This window comes from Pseudonaja textilis, chromosome 15 (genome assembly GCF_049901715.1).
Source record: "Pseudonaja textilis isolate UNSWEBS1 chromosome 15, rPseTex1.2, whole genome shotgun sequence".
NCBI lineage: Eukaryota > Metazoa > Chordata > Lepidosauria > Squamata > Elapidae > Pseudonaja > Pseudonaja textilis.
The window spans coordinates 12,014,553-12,028,704 of NC_142004.1; the positions used below are offsets into that span (position 1 = coordinate 12,014,553).

At 55.9% G+C, this 14,152-nt stretch overlaps 2 protein-coding genes across 6 annotated transcripts in view; one reads left to right on the plus strand and one right to left on the minus strand.

Moving 5' to 3' along the window:
* The first annotated feature begins 736 nt into the window (after positions 1-736).
* On the plus strand, positions 737-6,274 carry PIK3IP1 (phosphoinositide-3-kinase interacting protein 1). The gene is made up of 4 exons (XM_026717054.2): positions 737-1,430; positions 2,382-2,561; positions 2,995-3,073; positions 5,275-6,274. The coding sequence occupies exons 1-4, from the start codon at positions 752-754 to the stop codon at positions 5,480-5,482; spliced, it is 1,146 nt and encodes a 381-aa protein (XP_026572839.2). The 5' UTR covers positions 737-751; the 3' UTR covers positions 5,483-6,274.
* Positions 6,275-6,759: 485 nt separating this feature from the next.
* Positions 6,760-14,152, minus strand: part of LIMK2 (LIM domain kinase 2) — a 57,536-nt gene continuing 50,143 nt past the window's right edge. For all 5 annotated transcript variants that reach the window (XM_026717046.2, XM_087913566.1, XM_026717047.2 and 2 more), the window contains 7 exons: positions 13,961-14,092; positions 12,776-12,832; positions 12,167-12,232; positions 10,944-11,118; positions 9,859-9,914; positions 8,341-8,498; positions 6,760-8,137 (listed from right to left, as the gene is read on the minus strand). In XM_026717046.2, the coding sequence (XP_026572831.1) occupies positions 7,978-8,137; positions 8,341-8,498; positions 9,859-9,914; positions 10,944-11,118; positions 12,167-12,232; positions 12,776-12,832; positions 13,961-14,092 (804 nt within the window). In that variant the 3' untranslated portion in view covers positions 6,760-7,977. The remainder of the gene's footprint in view (positions 8,138-8,340; positions 8,499-9,858; positions 9,915-10,943; positions 11,119-12,166; positions 12,233-12,775; positions 12,833-13,960; positions 14,093-14,152) is intronic.

Consider the following 14,152-nt stretch of genomic DNA (forward strand, 5'->3'; position numbering starts at 1 on the left):
AGGAAGGTTTGTACCCCAATGCACCAAGCACGATTCTGCTTGCCTGCAGAACGAGCTCAGCACCCAGAAATATCTCACACTCCTGGAAGATCCACACCAAAAGCCTTGTGTTGATAGTAGGAAACATTTCCACACTAGCTGAGCCACCTTGGGCTACCTCAGAAGCAGGCTGGAGAGGAGGTGGAGGCCAGGCCTCAAAGATGCTTAAATCTTTGTGCCCAGGAAGGAGGAGGACATACGCAGCTCCCACAAATCGGCACAGGAGAAACAGCACATGAGGTGAAATGGTAGCATCTCTAGGCTGGTAATGATGTCCCCAAAGGATGTTTGTGCTGAGCTCCAGTTCTTAGGATCCTGCCACATCCTGGGGCGTCCTCAGCCCCTCATTCTGCTCCCCCCTTCCTGGCTTGAGCATTGGTCACAGCAGCACAGAAGTGGGTCTTGTCAATTCTCACATTCGACTCACACTCTTCTCTCCCCAAGCCTTTTGTCTCTTGGTGCACCAATGTGCAGAAACAGGAAGGACTCTGGGGAAGCTCCTGTGCTTTCCAAACCAGTGATCCTGGGACGACTCTGGCCAGATTTTCATAAAACCAAGTTTGGAACAATTTGCACTTACTGAAGGGACAGACCTGTCACCCCCACACCCCCTGATGTGCTAGAAAGTGCAGTTCACAAACCGCCGGGAGCAGCTAAAGGCAAACAAAGCAACAACTGAATTGCACAAAATGAAACTTTATGTGTGAACTCAATGCAACTTTGCAACCTCGCAGGTCATTTCAAAGGGCTCCTAATTCTGCCACCAACTCCTCTCCTTCGCGAGGGGAAAGGGCCGAGGAGGAAGAGCGGGAAGCCTCCGGTTGGGCTCTGCGGGCACAAGGGACTCGCCGCCCCCAACTCAGGGAGCGCCTCCCGTTTGCCGTTCCGGCCCTCTTGCCTCACCCGGGCTCGGCGGAGGAGCCGGGACAGCCGCTTTCCTCGCCGGGTCGCGGCCGGCTCAGCCGCCCACCTGCAGGTCAGGCGAGGGGACCGCGCAGCGCGACCCTCCCGAGCCCGACGGCGGAGCAGCGGATCCAGCCCGGCCGAGCTCCCCTCCCCGCCCGCGAGGCGGAGCCGCTCCGGAGCCCGCGCCCCGCGCCCCGCCCGCCCGCCCGCGGCGCCCTTCCAGATGGGCCGGCCCTGGCCGGCTGCGGAGGATGGGAACCCCGGTCCGCCCCGCCAGACGGTCGGCTGCTGCGCGCAGGGAGGGCGGCCTGCGGGGCTGGAGGCTGCGCGGCGGCTGCGCGCTCCCGAGCACGAGCAGGAGCCGCGGGGCGGGCTGGCCGGGCGGCCTCGGACGCAGCTCGCCTGGCCCCGCCGCCCGATGGAGGCTGCCCGGCTGCTGGCGCTGCTGCTGGCGCTGCTGCTGAGCCGCTGCTCCGGCGCCGAAGGTGCGTGGCTGGCGCGGAGCGGGGCCCGGAGGGGGAGCGCGGGGCCGGCGCTTTGGCCCCCGCTGGGCGTCCCGCGTTCGCACGTGCGCTTTGCACGGGTCTGCCTGGCAGCTGCCGGCGGGGCGCTTCCCGGGGGGCTTCCCAGGTGGGGCGCTGGGCTGCTCGGCCCGGGACGGCTGACCTGCCGGCAGCGCTTGGGGGAGGGAGGGTGGGCGGCGGACAAAGCGGTGCCGAGAAGGACGGGCGCGCTCTTCACATGCTCAGAAGCCACGACAGCACGCGCGGAAGGCACACGACGAAGCCCCCTCCCCCCCCGCCGCGACGATTGCTCCCGAATACGCATGCTCGGCCCTTCGCGCGGGGCGGGGCGGAAAGGGTGACGTCATGTTTTCCTCCCGAGTCCACGGCTCGGGATTGGCTGGTCCTCGTTGTAGCGACGGGCCCCCTCCGGGGTGATGTCATCCCAGCCGCATTGCTTCGCGGAGTAAACAACCTGGCCCCGCCCCCGGCACGTGGTGTCTGCCCCGCCCCGCACCCAAGCCCCGCCCTTTATGGGGGGGTGGGGGGCACTAGTGCCTTGAACTCCAGGTCCCATAACTCCCAGCCCTGGGACGGTTGTCCGGGTCCCTTGTACTACAGCTCCTATAACTCTCAGCCCTGCGGACCCGATGGCCTCCGCCTCCCCGTTGGCTGCCTGAAATGAGTCGGGCTCCTCCGGGGGTGGCGGCCCTTTCTCGTTCGGGCAGCCCGAGGGGGAAGCGGCCCCGGGACCGGAGGGGTCCGGGTCCCTTCTGGCCCGGTTGGACTGCCGCCCCCGTCCTTCCCTGCCCGGCTGAGCCGCCTCTGCCCTCCCGGGACCTGGTCGACGGTCTCCCTCCATGAGCGGCGGGGTTCGACTAGACGACCTCCAGGGTCCCTTGCAATTCTTGTTATCGTACGCTTCCTCGGCAGATGCAACCTCCGCTCCGCCGGGCTCGCCGGCCCTTCCCGCCGGGACGCCCGCCGCCCAGGAGCCGCCCGAAGCCTTCGAGCCCTCCGGGGGCGAGTCGAGCGCGGTGCAGTCGGGCGTGGTGGGCATCAGCCAGAGGGTGAAGACGAGGCCGAGCGAGAAGAAGGACCTGGGCACGCTGGGTGAGCGGGCCATGCGGGGCCTCCCGGGAGGTTCTGCCGAGCTGCTTCCGCTGTTCGGGAAAAACTCCCCGAGCTCCTGGATTTGCAGTGCGTGTTGTGCAGGGAGGGGGAACACACACACACACCTGCCTACCCCCGCAAAGTGGGGAAGAGCCCCTGGGTCCCGCGGAGCCCTTTGCAAAGACTGGCAACTAACCCGGGTTACTTTGGGAGGGAACATCCTGGAACAGGGGTCTCCAACCTTGGCAACTTTAAGCCTGGAGGACTTCAGTTTTGTTGGCTGGGGAATTCTGGGAGTCGAAGCCAGGCTTAAAATGGCCAAGGTTGGAGAGCCAAGGTGTACAGGCTCAGATTGGGGGTGGGGGGGGGTGGAGGGTGGAAGGGGTGGGTGTCACTAACCACCTGGCTGCTCTCTCTTTTCCCTCCACCACAGGCTACGTGTTGGGCATCATCATGGTTGTGGTCCTCATTGGCATCGGAGTGGGGATTGTGCTGGGCTACCTGTACAAGAGGCAAGTAGGGGTTGGGGGTGGGGGGATTAATAAGTGGACCCCTCAGTCAGCCTCCCTTGGGGTTCCTGCAAACCCCCAGCCTCCATCTTGCCTGGAAAGGAAGCGCATGAGGGTTGCTGCAGGGTGTCTGTTTCTCTGTGTTTTCTTTCCTGTCTTAAGGTCTCTCTCTCTCTCTCTCTCTCTCTCTCTCTCTCTCTCCCTCCCTCCCTCCCTCCCTCTTCCTCTCCTCTCCTCTCCTCTCTCTCTTCTTAGGGCTCCTCCATGCTTTGGAGCTTGGCTTTAGGCAGGTTCTTAGTGGGGCGGGTCCTCTTTTGTTCTCTCTTGAGGCAGAACCTTTGGGGAATTGGCCGGAAGCCCGCTGCTCCTGCAGCCATTAACAGAATAACAGAGTTGGAAGAGACCTTGGAGGCCTTCTAGTCCAACCCCCTACTCAAGCAGGAGATCCTAAGCCTGGTCTTCTACCTGTGCTTTTGGTTTTTCTTGCCCAACTGTTCTTGCCACTGAACTACACCTTGTTGGATAGGGCCCAGTGCTCCAGTGTGTCAAGAGCCTTTTGACTCTTGAGTTCCAAAGTGTTAGCAATCCCCCCCCCCCCCCAGCTTTGTGTTATCCTGTTGGGCCCAAAACCAAGAATGACACCCAGTGGTTCATCCAAGCTGGGTTCTTCATTGTTTCACACCTGTAGACACCATCTAGCCAGACTTCAGGACTAATCTGCATCTACCATACACTGTGGGAACTCTTAGGGAGGGGCTGCGCTCTCCCTCTTTCTCTCACACAGGATACGTGGGCTGAGTTGCCTCTTATTTCTCTGGAATGCACCTTCTCCCTCTTGGGAATCCGCCTCCTTACTTCATCCCACCGCACACCTGCTGCAGATTTTTAGAGCTTAGAATAGAATAGAGCTGAAGGTCTTCTAGTCCAGCCCCTCCTCAAGCAGGAGACCCTGCCCCATTCCAGACAAGTGTCTGTCAGTCTCTTCTTAAAACCCTCCAGTGATGCAGCTCCCACAATTTCTGGAGGCCAGCCGTTCCACTGGTGAATTGTCCTCATGGTCAGAAATTTCTTCTTAGTTCTAGGTTGCTTCTCTCTTTGGTTAATTTTGCAAATGCAACTAAAACCTGCACTCAGAATCTGAAATGTGTCCAGACAGTCTGTCCTGGAGGGCGACCTTTTTAGGGGTGGGGTAGGGGACGACATTCTGCCCACTGCTCCACAGATGGCAAAGGGCCATGGGAGAAAATGGTGATAGCTGGGAGCAAATGGAAATTCATTTTCCTTTAAATTGGGTGGATTGTGTGGGTGCACGCCCCATTTACTATGTAGGGAGGGATTTAGGGGAGCTGTCTCTGGCTTATTCCTGCCAAGGTTGGGTGTCTCTCATTCCTCAACTAGCTAAGGGAGTTGTCTGAAGCATTTTGGGGTTCATAAGTGGTGATGGAAAGGTTTCTAGAACGCCATTTGGGGAGCGGAGGAAAACCTTCCCAACCCAGCCGGGGGTTTCCAGCAGCAGCCTTTCCTGTTTCTCGAGGCCATCGAAGGCCAAATGCAGCCCCCGCCCTGCTCTGTGTCGCTTGCCAGAGACACGGAAGGCGGTTGGATCTGCTGCGGTGGCTGTGCACCCAGAACGAACTTCTTGGGGCGCCAGTGCCACGGGACAGTTCAGGTTTCCTAACCTGGCTTGGGAAAAACAACACCTGCTGACATTTATTTACAAAGTCTATTACTATTAATCTTCTCGTCACACCTTATCGATAGCCCACCCCCTCCCACTATGACTGTAATTTTGTCACTTGTATCCTTACGATTTATATGGACTGTTTCCTAGTACGATTTGATTGCTTATTGTACCCGATGACTATCATTAACCTTAGGATTCAAGACTCTTGACGAATATGTCTTTCCTTTTATGTACCCTGAGAGCATTTGCACCAAGACAAATTGTATTCTGAATTTATATTTACCGACAAAGAAATAAAGGTAAATGTAAATTTGACACACACAAAGTTTGTGGCAAAAGTGACTTCCTGATTTGGGCTCCTGGATTGGGGCTGAAAGACGAAAACAGGGTGCTGCTGTGTCCCATATCTGGGTAGACCAGGTTGCCCTGATAAAAACACACTTTTAACACCTGCTGAAGTTGCAGGTACACACTCACACACACACACAGAGTCACCCCTCGCCTCTTCGGTCTCTTCCAGGGGCAAAGACCTCAAGGAGCGGCAGGAGCAGAAGGCCAACGAGCGCGAAATGCAGCGCATCACTTTGCCCCTCTCGGCTTTCAGCAACCCGGCCTGCGAGCTGGTGGAGGAGAACGTCGTTGTGGTGCACACCAACCCCACTCCGGAGGAGGAGATTCAGGCGGGGAACACTCCACTCATGGGCCAGGCCGGCACTCCGGGGGCTTGAGGAAGAGGCATCCCCCGCTGGACCCCCTGAGGCAGGCGCCTCTCCGCCTCTCCGTTTACCCCGAGGATCCATTCGTACTTTGCTTTTCCACTTGGAAGTACAGGCCGCCCAGGCGAAAAGCGCCCAGCACTCGCTCCAGCCAGCAGCCGCCCTGCAGGTGGCCTGTTTGATGCCAGGGGCCAGGTGGGACTTTGGTTTTTTTTTTTTTGCTGCCTCTGGTTCTCCGTTGTGGTGCCTGCACCTTCTCCAAGCAGTGCCAGGGGGGGCTTTACTGAAAGAAGAGAGCGTTTGTGCCAGGATCAGATCCGGCGGCACCTTGAAGCTGCTGAAAAGGCTGCACATATAATACGCGGCGTTTCCCTTAGAAGCAGCCGCAGCACTGCCAGCCTTCCAAGCTAGGGCCAGGCGGAAAGTGCCCCTCCCTGCTCCCCAGGGGTGGAAGCGGCCAGGCCGGTCTGAGCAAAGGGGGGAGGTATGCTTGGGGTGGGTGGGCCACACGGGCAGGAAAGGCTTGGAGACGAGAGAATCGTCCCGGAAGGGCTTTGGGTAGGGCTGATGCCTCTGGGGCCAGCAAGGAAGCAACTCCGGCTGTGCTTTTCTTAAAAAATAAAACCTTTTACCACTCGAGGGAGGGAACTGGGTCTTGGGGGGGCCGAAAGCCGAGAGGTTTCTTAAAAGAGTTCTGTTTATGCAGGCTTAGCGGTTTTTAAAAATCTTTTAAATGCCTTTGGATACCATTTATTTCTAAGTGTTTTGAATACCTCAGACCTAAAAATAAAACTGTTCAGGTTGTAAGTGTCTTGTTTGGTGGGATTCGCCTCCTGCACACACAGCTATCCTCCCCCTTCTCTTTCCAGCTGCCTCCTGTCCACAGCCAGGCTGCTCTCAGGGGCTCGTTCCAGCCCAGACATCGCCCCCTCCCCACCCATCAAAAGCTTTAGGATTTGCCCCACCAACTGCCCAGCCCCCCAAAAGAGTCTTTTCATCAGACTCTTTAGGGAGTCACCAAAGGAAACCTCCGCCTCAGCTTTCCTGTCCAAGAGCAGGTCTGTTTTCTCCCCTTTTAATGCCCCTATTAAAAGCAGCTTCCCTCACTGGGCATTGCAAAGAAAAGCAAGTGCATTTGTGCAACAACACAAGCCCTGGCAGCACAACCACAAACTCAAAACAGTTGCCTTGCGGGAGTTGGGGGCAATGGAAGCACTTGTCAACTCAGGAGTAGGAAACGAACCAGACCCACGAAATGCCAAACCAGGCTTCAAGAAATGTCATCTGTGTTCATCTTTGTAGAACAAAGTTTATTGCTTTTAATTTAGACAAAAATTGGTGCGCTTAGAACAGTCACGTCGTCTTTCTTGACCGCATGATCCAGGTTTCCTGTAGCTGGCCCGTTTATAGTGCATGTGCTTGTGCGCACCTTTTAAGAATGAAATGAAATCTGGTCTAAGATGCACCAGACTTGGTGCACTCGCACCCTAGACCAGTGTATAATTTCGATTTCTTGTAGCATGAAAGGGTGTGGGGGGGGAAATAGAAGACCCTCCAGATACCAGTGAACTACAACCCACAACCTTGGGACGTGTGGCCAGACCTGCTGGGAGATGTTCAACGTCCAGGGGTCTAAATATTGCCAACCTTTAAGTAGCCCTGAATGTATTTTGCAGAGAGGGGGGGGGGATGCAACCAGCGCAGCTTCCTCTCTCCACCTGGAAGAGGGCAGGGAAAGGAGGACCCAGCCAAGTGTTTCTCTGAGGGGCTTGAAATGGAGGACAGAGGTAGTGACTCTATAACGCGCCAGTCTTTCAGATCTGCGGCCCAAGTTGATTGCTCCACCCCGGCCAGTTTGGGAATAGAAGCGCTTCCTTTCCAGGGATCCATTTCCATCAACCCCCCATCCCTCAAATGGAGAAGGTGCCCCCAACCCAGGTCTGTGTCCCTACAGCGCCTGGGCCACAGGGCAGACATGAAATACCCCACAGTGCGTAAAGAGTTCTTTGGCCAGACAGAAGGTGGTCCGGAGCTGTTCCTGGGAGACGAACTGCAAAATTCAGCCGTTCTCCTCTGGAGTGGGGGGTGCACGCCATCGGGTCGCCCTCCCATTGCCTGGTCTGGCAGAACAGGGAGTCACGGTCAAAGGCAACCCCGAGGTGTGCATCCTGGTGGGCTTCTGCTTTGTGAGCCCAACTAGGAGGCATCACAACCTGTAGTGTATCGTGTTGGAAGGCAGGTCCACACCCGGATTCCGGGGAACTCGGTCCCCAAAGGCAGAGCATCTGTACTGAGAAGCGAGTGGCGTGAAGAAGACAACGGTGCTTTCAGGAAGTGCCCTTGGGGGCTGACGGTGGTGGAGAGAAGTAAGAGGCCGCCTTCCTGTTGTCCCCCCCCACCCCCGCCCCCCCAAAAAAACCAAAAACCAGCTGAGATGGAGGCTTTTTCTGCTGCCTCCAGGACAATCCGTGCAAAGAAGCCGCACAGCGAAGGCCGAGAGGTGGGATTTATGTCAGATCGTCGGAGTGCCTGTCCCCCCGAATCAGGCCAAACTGCACGCTCACGCTGTGGTCCAGTTCCTCCAGTTCTGAAGGGAGGGGAATGCCCAGTTCTCCCAGGTACAAAGAAAGGGCTTCAAAGGAATCCTCCAGTTTGGAAAACGGCGGCCTAGGAGAGAACGCGGGAGAAGGGAAGGCAGCCTCTGCTTCCACGCAATTGTTAGCAGCCCCCAGCAGGCCGTCCCCAGAGGAGCGCCTGCATTCCATTCTGAGCAGGGAGCCGCCCCAGCTTAGCAGACCCCCCAGCAGAATGGCGAGCCTTTCTCCCCAGAGGGAGCTGAGCGGGCAGAGGAGCCACACCCACAGACTGACCTGCTCTCTGGCTCCAGCCGGCAGCAGATGGCTGCCAGAGGGAAGAAGGCTGGAGGACAATCCATGGGAACAAACTTCTCCCAGAACAGTTTCACGTTGAGGCCAAAATCCAGGGTGCGAGGGAGGCAGTCCGGGTCAGCGTACACTTGTCCTATGATCTGGAGGCAGAGCAACGTCATTCCCTCTCCAGGCACCTCAAGCCGGGCGTGCGGCTCAGCCCCCTGTGGCTGCTTCTGCTGACTCACCAGAGAAAGGAGCCCCAGGCCTAAGCAGGAGGCCGCTCCACGCACCCAGGCAGCCCAAGGCTGGGGACAGCAGGCTCCCTTCTCGCACCCGCTCTTGGCCACCTTCCCTGGGCGCCACAGTATCCACGCCTGCTAGCCTGGCTTTTGTGAAGCAGATCAACTGCCCTCCGACAGGCAGGGACGGCTCAGGGCCCTGCAACCTACCCTACAGTGGAAGACTCTTGCTACAGGACCAGGTGGATTGGACTTAACTTTGAGAAAATAACCCTGAAGCTATGGCTAAGGTTTGAATGTCCAGGCCTGTTCTTGTCCCTGCCCTTCCCCACAAATAGGAGAAAATTATATGGGTGCTTTGCTGGAATAACTACCAGAAAAGCAGGAAAAGGTTTTCACGTATGGTGAATGGGCTCAAATCTTGGAAACTGCAGGGAAGGAACAGTCAATATTTACAAAAATTGTTAATCAGGAATTCAGAACGGATCTTCTGCTGCCTTAGTTTGAAATAAGCCACTGTAGAAAAATTGGAAGTCCGCAATGAGTACTGCAATATATGGTATGCTACCCAGACTTTCTCTGAGGGAGATGGGTGGTTAAAAAATACCATCGATCCATTTTTGACACATGGTAGACTTTTAGTGATGAAAAATAAATTGCGGTCAAAAACTTGGTTTGTTATCCCTGGGTTCGTTATCTCTGATGTGGGGAAAGAGGTGCTATTTATTTAAAAAAATTACAGAGTTGCTAGGCAGTGGGTCAGACGATAAACGTTCCTATTTCTTATACAATCTCTTTCTCAGAAAAATATTGAAATGGGAGAACTGTTTGTGTGCTGCTAAGAGTTCCACATTATCTTTCAGAGAATTCACAACCAGTTAGCAAAAGGAGAGCGGCCCTCAGCTCCCAGAGGGGCTTCCCCTCCTGAAGTCTTCGCCCCCTTCAGTCCAGAGACCGAGTCCATTGACCAAGAGGGTCTGAACCGGCCAGCCCGTTTGGGAAATACGGAGGGTCAACCTGGTGTGACCATCAAAAGACCCCAATTGTGCAATCGTTGGCCGGGAAAGGGGAGCAATGAGCAGCCCATACCAGAGACAAGCCCGCTTCTGTGGCTGACCACGGAATCTTCCTCTGGACAGTCCAAAAGACGAGGTCCAAGCCCACCCTCGCTTTCTGTCTCCAGTTCCCAGGTGCGGCCCCTGGCATTTGCCTGGATAGGATCGATCCCCCAGCCCCCCCCACCCCGCCAATCCCCCTCCACGGGCTAGGCTAGGCTCACCTCGCAGAGCACGATCCCGAAGGAGAAGATATCGACCGTCTCATCGTAGCTCTGCCCTGCAAGAATCGGAAGCAGCCGGGAGGGGAAGGCGCGTCGTTAAAAGGGAGACAACAGGGATGGAAAACCAGTGCAGGGCTAGGGGTAACTGGGCGCAGAAGGGAGCAGGGGGGAACAGGGGGGGGGCTGCCCTGCAGGGTGGGGGCAAGTGTCCTGTGTGTGTCCAGCTGCCAAGGAGCCCTGGGAGCCCCCATGGGACATTCCCCCCCCAGGGGAGGAAGAGAGAGAGAGAGAGAGAGAGAGAGAGAGAGGGAGCTTCCCTGTCAGTGTCAGGGGGGCTCTTCCGGGACTCCCACGCCCCCAAGAACATCAGGCCCCAAGCCAGCAGGTGGACGTCTTTCCCCCACCAAATGGGGAGGGGTGGGGAAAGAGGGGAAGGGAGGCCAGGCAGCCTTTGAGGTGATCCAGAGAAGAAGGACCCACCGGGAGCGCTAACACTACTTTCATCGTAAGGCGACAGTAACACAACCTGGCAAGTTTGACAGCACGTGTCCACCCCCCTCCCTTTCCCCTTCCAGAGAGCGAGGGAGGGTCCCTCCCAAGATGCTTGCTCTGGCCCCAGGCCTTCCCTGGGCGGAGATAACGCCTGGCTGCGGCTCCCAAGGTCCTCGCCGCATACCACTAGGTAGTCCTTGATCCCTTAGCAACTGCTTCATGGTAGGACGGGCCTATCTTGGGGCTACATAGGACCTGGAACTGAAGTTCCAACAGTCTCACATAAACACCACGGTCATGTGAGCAAACTTTGGGCGCTCAGGTTACATTTACAGTCGTTTACGGCCTTCCCCATTCACGTGACTGTGCTTTACAAACGGTTTTGTCAAAACTGCACCCACAGCAAACCAGAGGTTCGCTTAAGGACCACAACAAAAAAGGCCGTAGACTTTCAACAGTTCCAGTCTTAAGGCACCTGTGCAGAGCCCACGAGAGGACAGTAGCCGAAGCCCTGGGACCGGGCTCTGCCATGGGGAGTTTGGCAGGCTCCTCTGTGGAGTCCAGGAGTCGGGGGGGCGGGGGTGGGCTCCTACCATTCAGCATCTCGGGGGCCATCCAATACGGGTTCCCGACCACAGTGTAGCGCTTCCTCCGGTCGCTCTTGCGCAGCGTCCGCTTCTTGGCCAGTGGCTTCTCCAGGGAGGGCCTCTTCCTCTCCTCCACAATCAGCCGAGAGAGGCCAAAGTCTGCGACTACCACTGTGTTGTCCTGGGCCAAAGACGAAGCAAAATCCACAAGAATGAGCCAGCCCTCTGGGGAAGGCCCGGACCGTTTGGGGTAGAGGAAGCCCTGGTGCTGAAGGCAGGCACCGCTGTGCCACGTTTTGGGGACCCATTTCGTACACGTGGCATCAGCACCACGCAGGGGCACAAGAACCAAAGCTCTCCCCTCCAGCCCTTCCGGCCTTCATCGCCTGCAGTTCTGGGGTTCTCAAGCATGAAGGTTTTTCAACTGTATTGAAATTAGATCCGAATTAGATCCAAATGCAGACAAAACAATGAAAAACCTCCGGTTCAGGCTTTTTCTCCAATCCATTGGCCCAAATTTGGCAGCTTTAAGCCTTGTGGACTTCAACTCCCAGAGTTCATCAACCAGCTATGCTGAGCTATACTGGCTGAGGGATTTTGGGAGTTGAAGTCCAGAAGTCTCAAAAGTGGCCAAGTTTGGAGATCCCTGATTTATATCTTCCTCGACTTGTTAAGATCCACGAACGGGCTTTGATTCATAAACTGCATGTTCCACAAGCCACAATATTCTCAAGGAAAGTGATTGTGGGCGTGTTTGCAATTCTCCCATTCAAAGTGGGATCCGTGGCCAAACCATCGGTAGTAACCATCGGACTGATTGGCATTCACGCTTCTCAAAAACACTACTACAGAGTATTTCCTTCCTGCCTGGAGACAGGGACCCCCAAATTCCCTCTCAGGTGTCAAACGATTCTTCCTCGGTGGTCAAGCGCTTGTTTTGGGCTCAGCCCCGTCCATGCAAGATCTCAGCTGACCCTTCTTTGGTGCTCTTGGCTATTAGCAACAAGAGAGGAGCGGATCTGCTGCAACCTGCCGACATTAATCAGCCCTCATGGCTGGTGCATCATTAGCCGAGTTGTCCTAATCGCGAGAATTCTGTGCCAGTCCAATCGGAGGCTTCCCAGGGGAAGAGGCCCAAGAGCCAGGAGAGCCAGTCTCCCCCCAGGACTTCAGCAGGTGAGCAGGAAGCAGACCTGGCCAAGCGCACCCCAAGCAACGCAGGCACTCACCAGTTTGATCAGGCAGTTGTGGGAGTTCAGATCTCGGTGAATGATGCGCATGGAGTGCAGGTAAGCCTGCAAGAAGGAGAAGACGAGGAGCCATCAGCCCCGAAGCTCCGCCTCAACTGCTGTCCTAGGAGCCTTTGGCGCTTGCCTCTGCCAGCAGCTGAGCAGCCCTCCCAGGAGGAGCCGACGCCTGGAGGCCAGGCTGCTGGAGAGTCAGAGGAGGGAGCCGCCTTACACCAAGAAGACCCCCAAGAGCTGGGGTGGGGCCATGGACTGAGACGGAGGACTCCGATTCTAGTTCGCATGGAACTCAACCCTCCCCATCAGATTACTGTAGGGCTAAAAAAGGCAGGCAGATCTCGTTCTTCGTGCTTTGACCTTCCAAGAAGCAAACCGGCTCTTGCCTCACCCTCGCTGCTTTGGAAAACACATGACTAACTGAACCTCAGGTGCTCCAAGGACATTCTGTGACTCTATACCAGTTTCAGCACACCTTCCGACCCGCGGCTGAATGAACTGGCAATCCCCACTCCCTCCTCTGGGCAGTTCACCTTTTGCCCTCAGACCCACCCCTTCACGAGGCCAGGAGGGGGTCCAGGAAAGGGGGCTCACCATTCCAGAGGCAATTCCTTTGGCAAAGCTGACCTTCTGTTCCCAAGGAAATGGATCCTGCAAGGAAGAAAGAGTCCCTTCATTAAACTGTCCCCAAGACAGGGAAGGCGGCCAAGGGTTTTGCCATCACAGCAGTGGTGGGCATGTAAAAACCGACCATTTTTTTACTAAGGCGTAGAGCAGAATGCAGATAGGACATGAAACAGGTTTTTCTGCAGGCGATTCCTTCAGTGCACGCTGGGAATTTCCTCCTCCTAAGGAAATCTTTGAGGAAGAGGAGGAAATTCCTCCTGTGCCCTGAAGGGATTTCATAATGATAACCTGGCAGGTTGCAAAGGAACAATGTACATCCAGAACCACATTTTTTTCCAGGAATGTTTCTGGGCTCCAAATGAATCCTCAAACGAGTGTTTAGAAAAAACAAGAACAAGGTGACCTTGATGGGAAAAACCCAGGTTAAAAAAAAGGCTGGAACACTTTTTTAAGTTGAAAAGAGCAAAATAACATTGGAAAGCAGCTCAGGCAGGTGTCTCCTTAATTCACCGGATTTAAAGGAGGCGGCAAAGGTCCAATCAGATTTGCAAGACTGATGGTAATCCCACTAGGCCGACCAGCCAGGAAATCAACTCCTTCGAAGGTTAAAACTATTTCTATTAAAATGGGTTACAATAACAGAACCTTCCTCTTCTACCTGAGCTGCTTCTGGATGCTAAGTTCTTGCTGTTGTTCTGGACTTGCAATCTGCTTCAGTCACTTTTGCCCAGGCCCTGCCCAGCTCCACCAGGGCCGTCTTCCCCTGGTCCCCGTAAGGGCACACAGAAGGCAAATGGGGCCATTTTGTGACTGTCACTGCTGACCAGGTCACCCATCCTGCAAAAGGCCCACGATTTGCCATCCAATTTCACAGGGCCTAGAAGGGCTACCCTTGTTCCAAAATGGGCAACTTGAAAGGAAGCAAAGCAATACCAGGTACTGGTGGCCTCCATACACACTGAGCCCAGGTTTGCTGCAAAAGTCACCACGGCCATGTTTAAGCCAGAAACCCAAACCCCTTTTCCTTTTCTTTCATGATTCGTGAGCCAGCCAGGGAGTGGGGCTGCACTTCCGGATGTTTTAGCTGCTGCTTCCACAAGGCTCTTCCTTCCCTTGGCCCAGCCCACTGAGGCTGCAAGAGGTGGCACCCACCACGTTCCGGAGGAAGTCCTTCAGGGTCCCCCCTTCAATGTACTCGGTGAGAAGATTCAGCTTCTTGTCCTTGTACAAGACTCCAATGAACTTCAGGACATTGGGGTGCTCCAGGCTGCGCATCACCTTCACCTGCAAGACAGGGAACATCCCAAAGCTTGGAACAACAATTACTACCAACCCGCCTTCCGT

Coding starts and splice junctions, on each gene's coding strand:
- PIK3IP1 (XM_026717054.2), top strand. CDS start 752: ATGCAACTTTGCAACCTCGCAGGTCATTTCAAAGGGCTCCTAATTCTG. Junction 1,431..2,381: donor CCGCTGCTCCGGCGCCGAAG/GTGCGTGGCTGG, acceptor CTTCCTCGGCAG/ATGCAACCTCCGCTCCGCCG. Junction 2,562..2,994: donor GAAGGACCTGGGCACGCTGG/GTGAGCGGGCCA, acceptor CCTCCACCACAG/GCTACGTGTTGGGCATCATC.